General features: G+C 63.5%; 1 protein-coding gene across 1 annotated transcript; it reads left to right on the top strand.

The window, feature by feature from the left end:
• The first annotated feature begins 2,998 nt into the window (after nt 1-2,998).
• ZNF469 (zinc finger protein 469) lies at nt 2,999-19,210 on the top strand. Its single transcript, XM_021932279.2, is given in 3 exon segments — nt 2,999-3,094; nt 5,730-8,504; nt 8,506-19,210. Coding segments are annotated over 2 exon segments (11,898 nt in total). The 5' UTR covers nt 2,999-3,094; nt 5,730-5,855; the 3' UTR covers nt 17,755-19,210.
• The last annotated feature ends 357 nt before the right edge of the window (nt 19,211-19,567 follow it).

The following is a 19,567-nucleotide window of genomic DNA, read 5'->3' as shown; positions in this document are numbered from 1 at the left end:
ATCGGGAGAACCTGACCCTCAAGGGTGGAGAGGCTTAAACTGAGCAGGTTGAAAGAGGAGGTGAGGAGAAGAGGGTTGGGAGCAGCGGCCAGGTGTGGGGCAGAGGCGTGGGCGCAGGAGCCCAGGTGGGGGCATCCCTCCTCTCAGGCACTGACGTCCCCCACACCCCCAGCCAGAGCCACCCGACCCGCTCTTGAGTTACCAGAGCACTTGGCCGGCTAAAGAGGGGCCAGTTCCTGTTTCTGAGAGAAAAGGAGCCGCTCACACTCCTCCGGGGTCTCCCTGGGGCCAGCCCTGGATCTGGGGGATAGGATCTCCCGACTTCAAAGGGGTCCGGCCTCCTGTAACCCACACCGACGGGCTGGCACCAAGGGGCTTTGCCAAGAGCCTGGGCAGGGCCAGAACCCAAGGCCTGGGGCACACGCCACCCCCATGCCCACCCACCCCAGGTCCGAGGACTGGGACACGTCCGCAAGCTCCTGGAGGGAGAGCTGGCAACTGGCCCTCAAGTGCCCCAGGGTGCTGCAGGCAAATGTCCCTGCTGTCCTGGGACAGAGGAAAGGGGATGGTATGGCCAAGTTCTGCTTGCAAGCTGGGCAGGCAGAGGCAGGGCCACCCCAGGGGATAGGAAGGACAGAGGGACAGGCTGTGGAGGCAGTGGGGCAGGGCCACCCTTTGTTCAGCACAGAAGCAGCACAGTTACAGGCAGTCCCGCCTTCAAATCTGAGCTTGGCTGTGTGGGCTGTGTGACCTTGGACCCATCACACCACCTCTCTGGGCTGTAACTTCCTCATCTGCAGCAATTTCTTGACTCACTGACTTTCTGGTCAGCCCAAGGTTGCGAATCTGTCACATCACTGTGTGCCCAGTGCCTGACACAGCATCCGACACAAATTCAAAGACTCGTGGATGGATGGGTGGACGGGTGGGTAAATGAGTGGGTATAGATTAGGGGGGATGGGCAGGTGGATGGATGAATGGGTGAGTGGGTGGATGGGTGGATGAATGGGTAGAAAGGTGGATGGGTGGGTGGGTGGGGGGATGGGTGAGTGATGGATGGATGGATGGATGGATGGATGGATGAGTGGGTAGATTAGGGGATGGGCAGGTGGATGGATGTGGGTGAGGGGGTGGGTGGGTGGATGGGTGAGTGATAGATGGATGGATGGGTGGATAGGTGGGTGGATGGGCAGGTGGATGGATGAATGGGTGAGTGGGTGGATGAATGGGTGAGTAGGTGGGTATCTGGATGGATGAGTAGGTGGGTGGATGGATGGGTAGGTGATAGATGGATGGGTGGATAGATGGATGATGATGGATAGATGGATGGATGAATGGATGGATGGGTTGGTGGATGGATGGGTTGGTGGATGGATGGGGGGGTGGGTGGGTGGATGGATGGATGGATGGATGGATGGATAGATGGATGGATGGGTGGGTGATGGATGGGTGGGTGGGTGGGTAAATGGATGGATGGATGGATGAATGGGTGGGTGGGTGGGTGGATGGATGGATAGGTGGGTGGGTGGATGGATACATGAACAGATGGATAGGACAGTGTGGCAAAGGCTCTACTGCTGAGTCCCAGTGGTTTCCTACAGTTCTTCACCCTCCCTGAGCCTCAGTCTATCCATCTCTTGGTAAGGTCACGCTTCCTCTTGTGACACAGGGACTCACATTAGGGCCTTTGCGTTCTCTACATTGCTAGGAGGGGCATGAGCTGGTTGTCTATTCCCATATAATAAAGAACAGACTGAAACAACAAACCTTTACTATCTCTTAGTTTCCAAAGGTCAGGATGCAGGTACAGCCTAGCAGGTGGTTCTGGCTCGGGTTCCCTCACAAGGTTGTGGTCAGAATGTCAGCATGGGCTGCAGCATCATTCAAAGGCCCAACTGAGGCTGGGGAAGCCACTTCCAAGGTGGCTACCTCACACAGCTACAGGCAGGAGGCCTCTGTTCCTCACCTCATGGCCTCTCCACGGGGCTGCTTGAGTGCCCTGAAAGCATGGCAGCTGCTTCCCCACATGTGTGATCTAAGTGTGCAAGGAGGTAGCTGCAATGCCTTTTAGAGCCCAGTCTTGAAGTCCAGCACCCCCTCTTCCAGCATATTCTGTTCATTAGCGGTGAGGCAGTAAAAAAAGCTCAGCTGTGTTCAAGTGGGGAGAATGAGGCTCCACCTCTTGAAGGGAGGAGGGTTAAAGAATGTGTGGCCATATTTTAAAACCATCACAGAGATTGACAATTGGACAATCTCCCTCCAAATGTCAAACGCAGGTGCCCTTTGATGCAGCTAGGCCTGCAGTGTTTGCAGCACAGGCTGTCACCATGTGAAGACCATTGCTGTGTTGTTTCTAAGGGCCGAATGCAGGCCGCAGCCCAGTGTCCATCCAGACAGGTCTGGGTGCTCTGCAGCCTGGATGGGAGGACAAGTGGACAGAGAGTGAGAAAGCTCTTCATGGAATATTGTGGAATTATCTCTAGGATATATTGTTAAGTGAAAAAAGTCAGGAGCGCAACAGTGAGTGTAGCCGATGATCTTCTGATCAAGGAAGGAGGAAAGGGAGTGTGTGTTCCTGTGTGCTGGTGTTTGCATCAAGGGACTCTGGGAGGAAACACCGGAAGCTCCTCTAGTCTTCCCAGTGGGGCTGGGGAGGGATCGTGGCAGGGATGGGAGGGGCAGTGTTCTCACTGACTTGTAATAGAGTCTTGAGCTTCGGAGCCACGTGAATACACAATCTGTGCATACAAAAGACCCAACAAAAAGAAATGTAAGATAGCCATCAAACTTGCGGCTGAGGCAGCCAGGTGACCCCCAAACCCTTCGGGGTCCCCCAGACCGGCTGAGCTGCCCGCTGACCTCTGGGAGGAGCTCACCCATCTCCCGGTGGCCCTTGGTGGCTTCCTGGTGCCCTGAGGTTGCAGCCGGCTCTGCCCGGGAGCTGCTCCCTCCCACCTGCTCCTCCCGGGGCTCTTGGCCCAGAGTCAGGCACCACATCAGTCCTGACATGCTTTCCATTTTCTTTGCAGCCAAGAAATTCTCATTCCTCAGGAAGTTGTGCGGTGACCCAGCTGAGGGGCCCCCGACTCCCCAGGTATGTAGAGGCAGCAGCCTGCGCCAAGGCTGGCCAGAGATGCTCTGGTCTTGATGGTCCTGAGGCCCCCTCCACCCCCACCCGCCCGGCCTTCCTCTCCCTCTCAGGACAGTAATCGGGCCTGCCCACTGCCTCCCGAGAGCCATCTCCTGGGGCCTGCTGGGCAGGGCTTCCAGCCACAGCTCTGAGCCAGCAGGTGGGCGTGTCACCTGATGTTCCTCATGGCAGCCGCTGAGCCAGCAGGCCTCACTCCTTCCCTTGATACATCAGACCAACTCCTTTCCTTGACAAAGGCCACTGGGCACAGCTGTGTTCTCAACACTCCTCTCCACATCCAGGACTCAGTAAAAGCCACCTCCCCCAGGAAGCCTTTCTGATGTTCCATCTGGGCTGAGGCCCCCGCTCTGAGCCCCCTCCTCCTCCATCACCTCCTGGAGGACTCTGGCCATGGGTAGGAGGTCTGACATGTGGGACTGGGCTTCATGTGGGGCCTGGCTGTTGCTGTTCCTACCCCCTGCAGCCTGGCCCCAGTGGGTGTCTGAGCCGTGCAGGACACGGCTAAGCCCAGTGCAGGGCAGGAGATGTGCAGGGCTAGGAGCCAGCCCTCCCAGGAGGACCCCGCCTACACTGGCTGAGGCCTTGAGTGGGTTCCCCACCTCTCTGTGCCTGGATTCCTCACCCATAAATCCAGGGCGACAATCACAGATCACCTCTGAGCCACCATGAGCATGAGGGAGGCAGTTCAGGAAGGTGCTCAGATGCCCAGCGTCATTTATTCACTCAACAAACCTCACCTGTGAATCCTGGCCCCAAGGACTCCCAGGCCTTTGCCCCCTGGCAGTGAAGCCCAGAAGAGGGAAAGGGACACTCCTCCTGGGGTCATGGGACAGGAGGTACCTCAGTGGTGGTGGCAGAGGAGGAAGGGGCACCCAGGCCCCCCACCCGGCATGACTCTTCTTGGTGCTGTGATGTGGAGCTTGCAGGCTGGGACCTCGCCCACCCTGGAGACCTTGGCCCAAATTGGGCAGGACCCTCCTCCCCCGGTGCAGGCAGTCCCCGGGCACAGCAGGAAGAGCCGGCTGGAAGCGTAGGTACCAGTCTCGTGCTGGGGACAGAGGGCCTGCGACCCTCTGCATTAGGAGTTCCCAGGCAGCTGTAGTGTGGGAACTTCTGGAGGGGCGTGAGATACCACCAGCTCAAGCCGGTGGGAGGGTCCTGTGACTGCAGGAGGCAGCCCCCCGACTCCACAAAGGCAGCAGGGTCTCTGAGAGCGCTCCAGGCCTGAGGCCTGTCCCTTCAGCTCCCAGCTGCTCTGCTGTTGGCTGTGTGACCCTGGCCAAGTCATCTGCCTCTCTGGGCCTGCCATGAGGACCCAGGGGTCAGTGGCAAGGATGATGCCCACAAGGGCTGAGTCCTTCCTCGCTTTCCTGTGTAAAGGATGCCCGGGGCCGGGCGCGGTGGCTCAAGCCTGTAATCCCAGCACTTTGGGAGGCTGAGATGGGCGGATCACGAGGTCAGGAGATCGAGACCATCCTGGCTAACACGGTGAAACCCCGTCTCTACTAAAAAAATACAAAACCAGTCAAAAGCATGGGTAGTCCCAGCTACCGGGAGAAGCCGAGGCAGGAGAATGGCGTAACCCGGGGGGCGGGGGCTGGCGTGAGGGGGAACACCCGGCCATGGCCCCCCGGCCGGGGGGGAAGGGCGAGACGCCGTCAAAAAAAAAAAAAAAAAAAAAAAAAAGGATGCCCGGTCCCTGCTGGGCAGGTCAGAAGGGGACCCCACACCTAGCGGCCTGCGCACCGCATGGCCACAGCCCATGGCTTGGGTCTGAGTCCTGTCCACACAGAGGACAGTCCTGTATATCATGACATGAGAACAGACATGATCAGCGTGAAGCGAGCCCCGGGTGAGCAAGGGGCCAGGCTCCTCTGGGTGGGCGGCCCCTGCTACATCTGGCATGTGCCAGAATGGGAGCCAGAACCGTCCAGAGGCTGGGGGCTTCCCGGAGCAGGGTCTGGAGGTTACCCTGTGAGACCTGGTGGCAGGGAAACCCTGGCTGATAGCAGGGGAGGCTCCGCTCAGAACCAGCCGCCCAGGCCTGGAGAAGGTTCAGGTTGAGCCTCTGCTGCCTCAGTTCCCTACGTCCTGCAACGCAGCCTCCTGCCGCAAGGCCCTCCCCATGGCAGGTGTAGGCATCCGCCTGGGCCCTCCTGGACGCTCCCAGGATCCTGCCCTGGGGCAGTTCCTGCAGGCCCGGAGCTTGTGCCCCACACAGGGGCCTGTCCTCTCCACAGCCTGGCCAAGGACTGCTCTGAGGCTGTAAGCGGCCTTCTCACACCCCAGAAAGCTCCCCACTGCCTCCCCCTCCACTCGCTCTCTACGCTCCACCGCCCCTCTTCTCCCTGAGATGGGGAAGGATCCCTGCTCCATCTGGCGGGGTGCCCTCCCCCTTCCTGCTTCTCCTAGGGGCCGAGCCGAGCATCCCTTCTAAGCTCAGAGTTTCTGTGATGGCTGCACGTAGCATCTTCTGCTTCCGGCCCAGCCACGCTCGCATGGAGAGCCTGGAAGCTCCCCGCCTAGGCGAGGGCCGCCCAGCCCCTCCACCCCACTCACCCCTGACCTTTCCTTCCAGGCTCCACTCAGGACCATGAGCGCAGGCTTCCCTGGGGCCCACCGAGGGCTGAGGATGGCCGTCCAGCCCACTACCCGGGGCCCCACTCGGACAGCTGCATCGTCCTAGCGCCAGGACAGAGGGGCCATGCCTGGCGAGCGCCCCCGAGGAGCGCCACCCCCCACCATGACTGGAGACCTGCAGCCCTGCCAAGTTGCCAGCAGCCTGGGGCGCCCCTCCCAGCCCCCACTGGAGGACAACACCCCAGCCAGCAGGACCACCAAGGATGCCAGGGAGGCTGGCGGCCGGGCCCAGGCCATGGAGCTCCCTGAGGTCCAGCCAAGGCAGGCCAGGGATGGGGAGCCCAAGCCCCCACCCCTGAGAGGCCAGGCCCTGAGCAGCACCCCTGGGAATGGGGGCAGCCCCCAGACCCCGCCGGGGAGAAGCCCCTTGCAGGCTCCCTCAAGGCTGGCGGGCAGGGCAGAGGGCAGCCCCCCGCAGTGCTACAGTCTGAGCATCGCCAGCTCGAGGACCAAGCCCATCCTGGACGAGACAACAGAGAACCCACAGCTGGAGGCTGCCCAGCTCCCTGAGGCGGAGGCCCCCCGAGCCCTTGGGACTGGAACTCCACTCAGGCCGGGCCTCCCAAGGACTGAGGCCCAGTCCACCGCCGAAGAGCTTGGCTTCCACAGGTGCTTCCAGGAGACACCCTCCAGCTTTACCTCCACCAACTATACCTCACCAAGCGCCACCCCCAGACCCCCAGCCCCGGGGCCCCCCGAGAGCAGGGGCACCAGCCCCCTCCGGCCCGGTTCCTATCCCGAATTCCAGGCCAGTGGGGCCGACTCCTGGCCTCCCGCTGCTGAGAACAGCTTCCCAGGTGCTAATTTCGGGGCTCCCCCCGCCGAGCCGGAGCCCATTCCCAAAGGCAGCAGGCCCGGCGGCAGCCCCAGGGGAGTTTCCTTCCAGTTCCCCTTCCCGGCACTGCATGGGGCCAGCACAAAACCCTTCCCTGCGGATGTGGCTGGGCACGCATTCACCGATGGGCCACTGGTGTTTGCCTTCCACCAGCCCCAGGGAGCGTGGCCGGAGGAGGCCGTGGGCACGGGCCCTGCCTACCCGCTGCCCACCCAGCCTGCGCCCTCACCCCTACCCTGCTACCAGGGCCAGGCAGGTGGCCTCAACCCCCACAGCAACCTCAGTGGTGCCCTCTCTCCCCCTGGAGCTGCTCACTCGGCCCCGAGACCCTTCTCCGACAGTTTGCACAAGAGCCTGACCAAAATCCTGCCCGAAAGACCACCTTCAGCCCAGGATGGGCTGGGGAGTACAAGAGGGCCCCCTAGCTCCCTACCCCAGAGGCACTTTCCAGGGCAGGCATACGGAGCCAGCGGGGTGGACACCAGCCCGGGGCCTCTGGACACTGAGCTGGCTGCCCCAGGGCCCCCACCTGCCAGGCTGCCCCAGCTGTGGGATCCCACAGCAGCCCCCTACCCCACACCTCCCAGGGGCCCCCTGGCTGCCACCAGGAGTGTGTTCTTTAACAGCCAGCCCAGCCCAGGCCAGCGGCTCTGCCTGCCCCAGAGTGCCCCCCTGCCTTGGTCCCAGGTGCTCCCGACCACTGGGCCAAGCCCCCATGGAATGGAGATGCTGAGCCGGCTGCCTTTCCCCGCGGGGGCCCCCGAGTGGCAGGGGAGCAGCCAAGGAGCCCTGGGCACTGCTGGCAAGACACCGGGACCCGGGGAGAAGCTGCCAGCCGTGAGAAGCAGCCCAGGCGGCTCCCCGGTGCTGTTCACCTACAACGGAATGACAGACCCTGGAGCCCAGCCCCTGTTCTTCGGGGTGGCCCAGCCCCAGGTTTCACCCCACGGGACACCCAGCCTGCCCCCACCCAGGGTGGTGGGAGCCTCCCCCAGCGAGTCCCCGCTGCCGTCACCGGCCACCAACACGGCCGGCAGCACCTGCTCTTCCCTGTCGCCGATGTCCAGCAGCCCCGCCAACCCCAGCTCAGAGGAAAGCCAGCTCCCCAGCTCACTGGGGCCCCCGGCCTTCTTCCACCCACCCACTCACCCCCAGGAGACGGGCAGCCCCTTCCCGTCCCCGGAGCCCCCCCACTCCCTCCCCACCCACTACCAGCCAGAGCCAGCCAAGGCCTTTCCTTTTCCCGCAGATGGGCTGGGAGCCGAGGGTGCCTTCCAGTGCCTGGAGGAGACCCCATTCCCCCACGAGGGCCCCGAGGTGGGCCGGGCAGGGCTGCAGGGCTTCCCCCGCGCGCCGCCCCCGTACCCCACACACCACTTCTCCCTCAGCAGTGCCAGCCTGGACCAGCTGGACGTGCTGCTGACCTGCAGGCAGTGCGACCGCAACTACAGCAGCCTGGCGGCCTTCCTGGCACATCGGCAGTTCTGCGGCCTGCTCCTGGCCAGGGCCAAGGATGGCCACCAGCGGTCCCCAGGCCCCCCTGGACTCCCCTCGCCCACCGCTGCCCCCAAAGTCCCCGCCGACGCACATCCCGTCCTGCTCAACCACACGAAGACCTTCCTGTTGGCCGGGGACGCCCAGGCAGAGGGTAAAGACGACCCGCTGAGGACGGGCTTCTTGCCCAGCCTGGCCGCCACCCCATTCCCGCTCCCCGCCTCGGACCTGGATATGGAAGACGACGCCAAGCTGGACAGCCTCATCACGGAGGCGCTCAACGGCATGGAGTACCAGTCAGACAACCCCGAGATCGACAGCAGCTTCATCGACGTCTTTGCGGACGAGGAGCCTTCCGGGCCCAGAGGTCCCAGCACTGGACAGCCCCCCCAAGACCAAGGCGGGGGTGACTCCGGAGAACAAAGCTCCGCCCCCGCTCCCAGCAGCCACACCGGACCCCCAAGCCCCCCGCCCTGGGGACAGGGGCGGCCCAGCCCGGGGCAGGCCCAAAACGCGTTCCCTGGGTCTGGCCCCCATCGAGGCGGATGCGCCCAGCCAGGGCAGGCAGCAGAGGAGAGGGAAGCAGTTGAAGCTGTTCCGGAAGGATCTGGGCACGGCCAGCGCAGCAGAGGGGTCGGGCGGGGGCAGCAGAGCCTCCGGCCTGAGGCCCAGGAGGAAGGGCAGTCTCGGGGAGCAGCCCCCACCCCGCCCCCGGGGCCTTAGAACTCAGGGCCCCGAAGGCCGTGCAGACCCCGCCCGCCAGTCTCGGGGAGCCGCCGCCCTCCCCGAGGAGACCCGGAGCTCCCAGCGCCTCCGGCTGCCCCCCAAGAAGGACCCCAGGAAGAGGAAGGCTCGGGGCGGCACCTGGGGCAAGGAGCTCATCCTGAAAATCGTGCAGCAGAAGAACAAGCGCTACCGGCGGCTGGGGCTGGGGCGGCAGGCGGGCAGGCGCAGCTCCCTGGCGGCGGAGAGGCCCCAGCCCGGTGCCGAGGACCGCAGGCTCCGCGAGTACGACTACGCCTCGGAGTCCGAGGAGGACGAGCCGCCTCCGCAGCGGGGCCCCGGCTTCAGAGGCCGGCGGTGCCGAGGCGAGAAGAGGAAGGAAGTGGACTCGACCCCGGGTCCCAGAGAGGATGGAGAGCAGCAGATACCCCGGAAGGCAGTGAGGCAGGAAGCCGGCGGGGACAGAGCCCCCCTGAACCCCGAGGAGCCAGGCAGGCCTCGCCCAGGCCTGGGCAGGAGCCCTCAGGCCCATGGCCCATCTCGAAGCCTGGAGCCGGGAGTGGCCGCCAGGGAGAGAGGCCCCAAGTGTGCTGATCGCCCCTCAGTGGCCCCCAAGGATCCCCTGCAGGTCCCCACCAACACCGAGACCCCAGAGGAAACCCCCCCATCGCTGGACTTGCCCCAGGAGGCCAAGGAGCCTGAAATTGCCAAAGAGTCACCCCCAGACACCGCAGAATTCACAGAGCCTTTGCGTTCTCCTCCAGCCGCCTGTGTGGGAGAAAGCCGCCGTCTCCTGACGCCAGAGCAGCCGCAGCCCAGCAGACATGACGCCGGCACCCCCAAGTTATCCGGAAGCCTCGCCAACACAGTGCCCCACGGAAGCTCACCAACGCCAGGCGTGGGCAGCCTGCTGGGTGGTCCTGGGTGCACACAGGCCCCTGTCTCCCACAACAGCGAGGACCCCCCTGCCCACCAGCCTGGAGAATTTCTGGCACCCATGGCTAACCCCTCAAGTACCGCCTGCCCCAAACCCAGTGTTCTGTCTTCAAAGATCTCCAGTTTGGGCTGTGACCCTGCTGGTTTTAACGGAGACCCCTTGGGGGTTCCGGTTGCCAAAAAGGGGCCTCAGTCCTACAGCAGCCCCCACAGTGAGTTGTTCCTTGGACCCAAAGACCTGGCTGGCTGTTTCCTGGAAGAACTGCACCCCAAGCCCTCAGCCACAGATGCCCCGCCGGCCAGCAGCTCCTGCCTTTGCCAGGATAGCCAGGATGCCGGTTCCCTCGAGCCACAGCTGCCTAAGAGGCCACCTGGCATGGCTGAAACGGACCCAGGCAGAGCCACGTCGCCACTGACCTTGGAGTCCACATCCCTTTTCCCAGACCTGCCGGTGGATAGATTCGACCCACCCCTCTATGGCAGCCTGTCTGCAAACAGGGACCCCCAGCTGCCATTCGCATGTGCCGACCCTCCCCAGAAGACGCCACCGTTAGATCCACCGTACCCCTCTTTTTTGCTGCTTGAGGAAGTATCCCCGATGCTGCCTAGCCATTTTCCTGATCTCTCGGGGGGAAAGGTGCTCAGTAAGACGTGTCCCCCTGAACGGAGAGTGGCTCCCGGTGCCCCACCTTTGCCTGGGAAGGGGAGCGGATGTAATGTCGCTCTTATGAGTCACCTGTCCGAGGACGAACTGGAGATCCAGAAATTGGTCACCGAGTTAGAAAGTCAGCTGCAAAGAAGCAAAGAAATGCATGGGGCCCCGAGAGAGCTTGGAGAAGCTGAGCCTGTGGGCCGGGTGGAGCTGGACACAGGCACAGAGCCACCCTCCCAACCGCACACGTGCCAGGCCACTGCGCCCCACAGGGACACGTTCTCAGCAGCTGACCTCAGGGGCGTTGGGGAATCTACCGCACATCGAGAGGGTGCGGAAACGGCTGTGGCCACCATGGAAGGGGTTCAGGGGAGGCCCGGGGGGACGTGGCCCTGCCCAGCCTCCTTCCATCCGGGAGAGGCAACCCTTCTCCCCTGTGCCCAGGAAGACCTGGTTTCTGGGGCTCCTTTCAGCCCCAGGGGAGCCAACTTCCATTTTCAGCCGGTGCAAAAAGCCAGAGCCTCCAAGACTGGACTCTCCCAGGCAGAAGGAAACAGCGGGGTCCCCCCAGATATCTGCCTGCCTGACCCCAGCAAACAGCCGGGGCCACAGCTGGATGCCGGGAGCTTAGCAAAGTGCAGCCCCGCCCAGGAACTTTCATTTCCTAAGAATAAGGAGGCCGCCGGCTCACAAGAAAGTGAAGACTCCCTGTGGCCGCTTCCCTGTGAACAGAGAGGAGGGTTCCTCCCAGAACCCAGCACAGCAGACCGGCCCCACCGAGAGACTCCTGCTCCAGAAGCTTTTGGCAGCCCTGCTGTCCATCTGGCCCCTGACTTGGCATTTCAGGGTGACGGGGCTCCACCTCTGGATGCCACCTGGCCTTTTGGTGCCAGTCACAGCCATACTGCCCAGGGACATTCTGCAGGCAAAGCAGGTGGGCGCTGCTACCCGACGGCAGGGAGGCCTGACTTTGAGGATAGTGAGTTTGCACCGGCAGGGGCCTCCTCACTGACTGCCCCCCGGGGCAGGGAGGCTTGGTTGGTCCCTGTGCCAAGTCCTGCTTGTGTGTCCAACACCCACCCCAGCAGGAGGTCCCAGGACCCAGCTTCGAGCCCCCTACGTCAGCTCCCGCTCCCAGGGCCCGGAGCGGCTGAGAGTGCAGATGGCATCCTGGGCTTGCAGGAGCCGACACCTGCTGCCCAGAGCCCTCGGCGAGTGAACCTCTCAGGTCGCAAAGGGGGCACTGTAGAAGGAGGGAAGGTGGCCTGTGGCCCTGCCCAGGGCTCCCCAGGGGGTGTGCAGGTGACAACTCTCCCTGCAGTGACCAGACGTCAGCTGGGGCTGGAGGCAGATGGACATCAAGGCTTGCTTGGCCAGGCTGAGAAAACCCAGGGCCAAGGCAGAGGCAACCAGCTTCAGCCAGAGAACGGGGGGAGCCCAGGGGGGATGGATAACCACGCCTCAGTCAGTGCCAGTCCCAAAACAGTGCTGGCCAGCCCCGCCGAGGGTGCAGTCCTGCTGGAGAAGCACAAGGGAAGCAGGGCAGCCACGAGCCTTCAGGAGGACGCCCAGCCCACCCCAAGCCCCCCATCCCCTGATAGGGAGTCCCTAGCGCTGGGCTTAACAGCAGCCTACACCCAAAATGGATCTGAGGGCCGGACTCCAGAGAGGGAGTCCAGCGCTGGCCTGAACAAGCCACTGCTGGCCGAAGGGGATAACCCAACACCCTCTGTTGGGGACCTGACCGCCTGCGCCCCCTCACCCACTTCAGCCACCCCCATGCCCTGCAGCCTCGGGCCCCTCCCCCGTGAAGACCCACCCACCTCGCCTTCCAGTGCCACCAAGGCCCGAGGTGGGCTGGGGGGGCAGCTGCCAGTATCTCCATCCTGCAGGGACCCTCCCGGCCCCCAGCACCTGCTGGCCTGTTCTCCTGCCTGGGCACCTCTGGAAGAGGCAAATGGTGTTCAAGCCACGACAGATACTGGAGCTGGGGATCCCCCAGTGGTTCCCCTGTCTTTGACAACAAGCCCCTGTGATCCCAAGGAAGCCCTGGCTCATTGCCTTCTCCAGGGTGAGGGCAGCCCCCTGGAAGACCCTTCCTCCTGGCATCCTGGCTCCGTCAGTGCCATAACCTGCAGTCGCGGCAGGGACAGCCCCAAAGATAGCACTTTAAGAATTCCAGAGGATTCCAGAAAAGAGAAGCTGCAGGAGTCTCCTGGCCAAGCCACCTCTCCTCCTCTGGCGGGGGCTGTCTCCCCCTGCGTGGCCATCAGGGCTGCTGGCCTGTCGAGCACTCCCACCGAAGATGAGGCACAGGCAGGCAGGGGGCTCCCAGGGCCAGACCTCCAGAACAGGGGAGCCCCGCCCCACACCAACCCTGACAGGATGCCCAGGGGCCACTCCTCGTATTCTCCAAGCAATACTGCCCGCCTCAGCCACAGGGAGGACCAGGTTGTCACAGCTGTGCCCACTGAGCCTCCCACACTACAGGGTACAGGGCCAGACTCCCCCACCTGCCTGGAAGCTGAGGTGGGGAGCAGCAGCAAGGAGCCAGAGGACCCAGGGACCCCTGAGGCCGGGCGCTCTGGCGTTACCAAGATGCCCAGGGTCACCTGCCCTTCCACAGGACTCTCCTTGGACAGAACCACAGCTCCAAGCAGCACAGCCAGTGACTTCCAGTCTGACTCCCCCCAAAGTCACAGAAATGCCTCCCACCAGACTCCCCAGGGGGACCCCCTCAGCCCCCAAGACCTCAAACAGAGGCCTCGTGGCTATAAAAAGAAGCCTGCGTCTACAGAGAATGGCCACTGGAAGGGCCAAGCTCCACACGGACCTGTGACCTGTGAGGTCTGCGCAGCCTCCTTCCGCTCCAGGCCGGGCCTGAGCCGGCACAAGGCCAGGAAGCACCGGCCACACCCGGGAGCCCCCGCGGAGGCAAGCCCAGCGGCCTTACCTGCTCAGCAGCCTCTGGAGCCCCTAGCCCAAAAGTGCCAGTCCCCCAGGAAGAAAAGCCACAAGGTGCCTGGGAAGGAGAGACCAAATCACTCACGGGGAGACCCCAGCCACGTGGCCCAGTCACCGCCTGCCCAGAGCCCAAAGGAGGTTCTCAGAACACAGGGGAACACGGGCTCCCCACATAGCCAACAGCTGCAGCCTCCAAGCCCTACTGAGCATGGGGTGAATGTGAAGGCTCCGGCCTCCAAGCCCAGATCAGACCAGGCCAGGGAAGATGAGCTCCATACCAAACAGGTAGAGAAAAGAGAAGGCCGGAGGTGGCGCCGAGAACCCACTGTGGACTCCCCCAGCCACTCAGAGGGGAAGTCAAATAAGAAAAGGGGAAAGCCAAGAGGTAGAAGGCTCCGGGAGGAGAGCGCTCGTCCAGCCTCTTCTGATGCGATTTCAGATGGGCGTGGCTCCAGACCATCCCCTGCAACGGCCAGTTACGCAGCCCCTCTGAGCCACTGCCTCTCTGTGGAAGGAGGGCCTGAGACTGACAGGGAGCAGCCACCTCGCTTGGCCACGCCGGGGCCTGGGGTGATGGAGGGTACAGCGGAGACCGACCTGGAGGCTCTGTGTGCAGGGGAGACTGGGGTCCAGAAGCCACCTGGAGATCAGATGCTGCGTCCAGGGAGGATGGATGGTGCAGCTCTGGGGGAACAGCCAGCTGGGCAGAAGGGAGCCTCGGCAAGGGGGCTCTGGGGACCGAGAGAGACCAAGGCGTTGGGTGTGTGCAAAGAGTCTGGGAGCAAGCCTGCGGAGGACAGCAGTGGGGCCCACAGCAGATCAGAGGAAGGCGTCTGGGAGGAGCACACGCCCGCCTTGGGCCCCCTGGGTTTTCCTGAGACTTCCGGTTCTCCAGTGGATGGCACTACCAGCAGCTGCCTCCAGGGCCTCCCGGACAACCCAGATGCCCAGGGTGGAGTCCAGGAGCCTGAGGGCCCCACTCCTGATGCCTCCGGCTCCAGTGCTGAGGATCCTCCAAGCTTGTTTGATGATGAGGTCTCTTTCTCCCAGCTCTTCCCTCCGGGTGGCCGCTTGACTCGAAAGAGGAACCCGCGTGTCTATGGGAAGCGCTGTGAGAAGCCGGAGCGCCCGCTGCCAACCCAGCCCAGCTTCGAGGAGGGCGGCGGCCCCACGCTGGGCCCAGCCGGCCTGCCCACGGACCTCAGCGACTCTGGTTCCCTCTGCCTCTGCCATGAGGACCCATGGGAGGATGAGGATCCCGCAGGTCTGCCCCAGTCCTTCCTCCTGGATGGGTTCCTCAGCAGCAGGGTGCCTGGCATTGACCCCTGGGCTCCCGGCCTCAGCCTGTGGGCCCTGGAGTCCAGCAGGGAAGCCGGTGCAGAGAAGCTGCCCTCTCACTGCCCCGAGGACGATCGGCCCGAGTCCATTCCTGAACTGCACATGGTCCCAGCGGCTTGGCGAGGCCTGGAGCTGCCGGCCCCTGCCGATGACTCCTCCTCTTCTCTCGGAGACGTGAGCCCCGAGCCCCCCAGCCTGGAAAGAGAGCGCTGTGACAGTGGGCTTCCCGGGAACGCCCACCTGCTGCAGCTCCGGGCGGCGGACTTTGAGGTGCTCAGCACCAAGTTTGAGATGCAAGACCTGTGCTTTCTGGGACCCTTTGAAGACCCAGTGGGTCTCCCGAGCACCAGCTTCTTAGACTTGGAGGCCACGGCGAGCTCCCAGGGGCCACAGAGCCTAAGGACAGAGGAGGCTGCAGGGGCAGGGAGGGCCCAAGGCAGAGGCCGGCCGGCCAAGGGCAAGCGGGCCTCCTACAAATGCAGGGTGTGCTTCCAGCGCTTCCGCGGCCTGGGCGAACTGGACCTGCACAAGCTGGCCCACATGCCCGCGCCGCCGCCCACCTGCTACATGTGCGTGGAGCGCAGGTTCGGCTCGCGGGAACTGCTGCGGGGGCACCTGCAGGAGAGGCACGCGCAGAGCAAGGCGGGGCCCTGGGCCTGCGGCATGTGTCTGAAGGAGGTGGCCGACGTCTGGATGTACAACGAGCACCTGCGTGAGCACGCCGTGCGCTTCGCCCGCAAGGGGCAGGCGCGGAGGTCCTTGGGGGAGCTGCCCAGAGGCCTGGAGGGCAGCAGCGCCATTGCCCACCTTCTGAACAGCATCATGGAACCCGTGCCCAAACCCCACAGGGGCAAGCGCTCCGTGGGCAAGGCCGCCAGGAGCCCGGGAGACCCGTCGGGGAAAGAGGGAGAAGCCGGGAAAGAGAGCCCCGGAGAGAGGGCGAAACCCCGAGCGCGCAGCACCCCCAGCAACCCCGAGGGGGCGGCGGCACCAGACAGCGCCTCTGCCAACGGCGCCGGCAGCCCTGCGGCCTGCGAGAAGCCCGCTCCGGCCGGCAGCCCGGGCCTCCCCAAGACGACCCCCGGCCCGTCCCCCGACCCCGGGGCCGGCGGGGAGCCCCTCCTGCAAGCCGCCCCGGTGCACGAGGCCTGCAAGGACCCGTCCCGCGACTGCCACCACTGCGGGAAGCGCTTCCCCAAGCCCTTCAAGCTGCAGCGCCACCTGGCGGTGCACAGCCCGCAGCGCGTCTACCTGTGTCCGCGGTGCCCACGGGTCTACCCCGAGCACGGGGAGCTGCTGGCACACCTGGGCGGGGCGCACGGGCTGCGGGAGCGGCAGGAGCTGCAGCACACGCCGCTGTACGCCTGCGAGCTCTGCGCCACGGTTATGCGCATCATCAAGAAGTCGTTCGCCTGCAGCTCCTGCAACTACACCTTCGCTAAGAAGGAGCAGTTCGACCGCCACATGGACAAGCACCTCAGGAGAGGGCGGCAGCCCTTCACGTTCCGCGGCGTGCGGAGGCCGGGAGCGCCAGGGCAGAAGGCCCGGGCCCTCGAGGGCACACTGCCCAGCAAACGGCGCAAGGTGGCCATGCCCGGCAGTGCCCCCGGGCCCAGCGAGGACCAGCCTCTTCCCGGGGGAGGCAGTCCCATCCTGACAGAGGGCTCCCTCCCAGCCCTGCTCCACCTCTGCCCGGAGGTGGCTCCCAGCACCACGAAGGGATGGCCTGAGACCCCAGAGAGGCCTGTAGACCCCGTGACCCACATGATCAGTGGTTGCGATCTGCCATCCGACCGTCGGGAGTGTCCTCCGCCGTCTCTGTCTCCCTTCCCAGCTGCCTTGGCTGATGGCAGAGGGGAGTGTGCGCTGGGCGGAGCCCTGAAGAGGCCAGAGAACGAGGCTTCCCCAGGCAGCCCCAGGCCTCTTCTCCAGCAAGCTCTCCCTCTGGGGGCATCTCTGCCGCGGCCGGGGGCCAGAGGCCAAGATGCGGAGGGAAAGAGGGCTCCTCTCCTGTTCTCAGGGAAACGCAGGGCCCCGGGTGCCCATGGCAGATGTGCCCCTGACCATTTCCAGGAAGATCACACCCTGCTTCAGAAAGAGAAGGAGGTGTCCTCAAGCCACATGGTGTCTGAGGGGGGGCTCGGAGGCCCCTTCCACAAGGGCAGCACCACCAAGCCTTCGGGCTGTCAGAGCTCGTCAAAGGACAGGTCGGCAGCGTCCACCCCCAGCAAAGCACCCAAGTTCCCAGTGCACCCAAGGAAGGCAGTGGGGAGCCTGGCACCCGGAGAGCTGGCCCGTGGCACAGAGAATGGGACGAAGCCCGCCACCCCCAAAGCCAAACCAGGCCCCAGCTCCCAGGGCAGTGGAAGCCCTCGCCCCAGCACGAAGACGGGAGGTGGCAGCCAGCCCCAGCCAGCCAGCGGGCAGCTCCAGAGCGAGACAGCCACCACCCCAGCCAAGCCCAGCTTCCCCAGCCGGAGCCCTGCACCAGACAGGCTCCCCCATCGAGCCCAAGCCAAGAGCTGCACCAAGGGGCCAAGGGAAGCTGGTGAGCAGGGGCCGCGCGGGAGCCCAGGTCCCAAGGAGAAGGGAGAAAGCAGTATGAAGAGGAAAAAGGGCCAGGTTCCAGGGCCAGCCAGGAGTGAAAGTGTGGGGGGCTTTGGGAGAGCCCCCTCGGCCCCTGACAAGCCCCCCCGTACCCCTCGGAAGCAGGCAACTCCCAGCCGAGTGCTCCCGACCAAGACCAAGCCCAACAGCCAGAACAAACCCAGGCCACCACCCTCAGAGCAGCGGAAGGCAGAGCCAGGCCACACACACAGGAAGGACAGACTGGACAAGGCCTTCCCCCAGGGGAGACCCCTGCTCAGGACCCCCAAGAGGGGCAGAGCTGTCCACGGTGCTGAACCTGCCGAGCCACACACCCACCGGACGGCCGAGGCCCAGAATGACCTCCTCAGCCAGCTCTTTGGGCAGAGACTAACTGGCTTCAAAATCCCTTTAAAGAAAGATGCTTCTGAGTAATTTCTAGGAGCAAGAGCCTGGGAGCGGAGCTGGGGGTTCCTGTCTGGGCCTGCCTCCTTGGCCAGCTCCAGCTCCCTGAGATGGTTCACTCTGTGGCCACTTGACTTCTTGTGCGACTGCTCAGTTCTTGATGTCAGAGCTGAGGCTGTGACGCTTTGAACAGGGCCCAGGGTAGGCAGCATTCCCTTTCTTGCTGGAAGGCTGCGGGTGAAAGACGGGGCCACTGCAGCCCCTTTGAGATCATACAGCTGTTTTCTTGGTACCAAGTACTTGAAGAGACAGCAGCCCATCCCCCCACCCCCACCCCTGCGCCCTGTTGGCACCGACACCATAGAAGCCAATGGTTGGAGATTTGCGCACCCTCCCGTTCCCCATATGGAGAAGGGAAGTAAGTTGAGGCAGCCGTGGGATGGTGGCAGGTTCCCTCTTAGTCTTGCTGCTGTTGCTGGAATTCCAAAGTGACCTTAGAAACCACGTTGGGGAAGGCAGTGCTCACTACTTAGAAGAGCTGCTTCTGAGCCGCCTGGTCCCCCAAGAGCACAACATGCCTCCTCCCTCTGACCACAGGGTCATGCCTCCTCCCTCTGACTACAGGGTCATGCCTCCTCCCTCTGACCACAGGGTCATGCCAGCCTCCATTTGCGCTGCCAGAGAAAAGCCCATCTCTAGCGCACCTTGACCCTGGGAACTGGGTTCCCGTATGGAACTGGGAAGAAACTGGCCCTGTGCCAGCTCCTGCGGGCCCTCCCCGTTCTCACCCCCCACACCCCAGCCTCCATGGCCGCCCTCTAGAGCCTCCCTGCTGTACGGAGTTCTGGGCTCCACCTATCTGCAATGTTACTCTGAAGTTTCTGGTGCTATTTTCATGTTGTAATGTGAATACAGGCTTCCTTGATTTTTTTTTTTTAATGGGAGTATTGGGTGGAACAGACGGAGTCAGGGAGGCCCCACCACGGCTGCATTGAGGGCACGGGCACCCACGTGGTGGCGCTCTCCCTGCCTCCCCTGCCAGGCTGCAAGCCCGAGGTCTGTGCTGCCAGACGGGGATGCTCAGGGCTGGGGCCGCAGAGCCGCTGCCCCAGCCAGGGCAGCCTCGTGCACTGACCTGACCCAGGCCCAGGACGCACGTGTCCTCTCAGAGTTGTGCCTGTGAAGGTGGGTCAAAGGGTGGGAGGGCTTCCTTCTCTCCGTAAGTATCTTGAAGATCCATGGTTTGTTTTGATCTATTGTTTAGTTTTTATCTTGAGTGCAATGTGTATGACAAAAGTTTTTATTTTGATATTTGAAAGAGACCAAATCAGGCCCAGACTGCCTCTCTGGAAGGTGTTATGGGCCGTTCAAAATGCCTCCTGCCTCCGGAGTGTCGTAAACCAAGCACGGAGGGGCCCTGAGGTTGTACTGTAAACATCATAGTGACTTGTCTTTTCAAATATATTCCCACTATTTTCGCAGAAAACCTCCAGCTGTGTGACGTCTGTCCTCCCGCCAGTCGCCCACCCCTCACCTGCACCTCCCTGAGCCTCAGAACTTGGTTCCCAGGGTGTCTGCACCGGCTGCCACTCTCAGGCCACCGTGGGCCAAGTGCCCGGCCAGGGCTGTGGGGCCTTGTGCAGGACCCAGTGATGCAGCCATGGCTGTGTCCTAAGCACACCCCTTCAGCAGTGGGGGCTGGCCCAGGTTTTCCAGAAAGGGGCAAGCCCACCCCAGCCATCCTCGCTGACGCCCCCCCTCACCCTGAGGAAGAACAGAGGGGAGGCTGAGGTGCCCTGGCACTCCTCCCCCACGTCAGAAGCCCAGGGAGTGATGGGGCTAG

The sequence above is a fragment of the Papio anubis genome, chromosome 18 (assembly GCF_008728515.1).
Source record: "Papio anubis isolate 15944 chromosome 18, Panubis1.0, whole genome shotgun sequence".
Classification (NCBI taxonomy): domain Eukaryota; kingdom Metazoa; phylum Chordata; class Mammalia; order Primates; family Cercopithecidae; genus Papio; species Papio anubis.
This window is presented reverse-complemented; position numbering and strand designations above follow the sequence as displayed.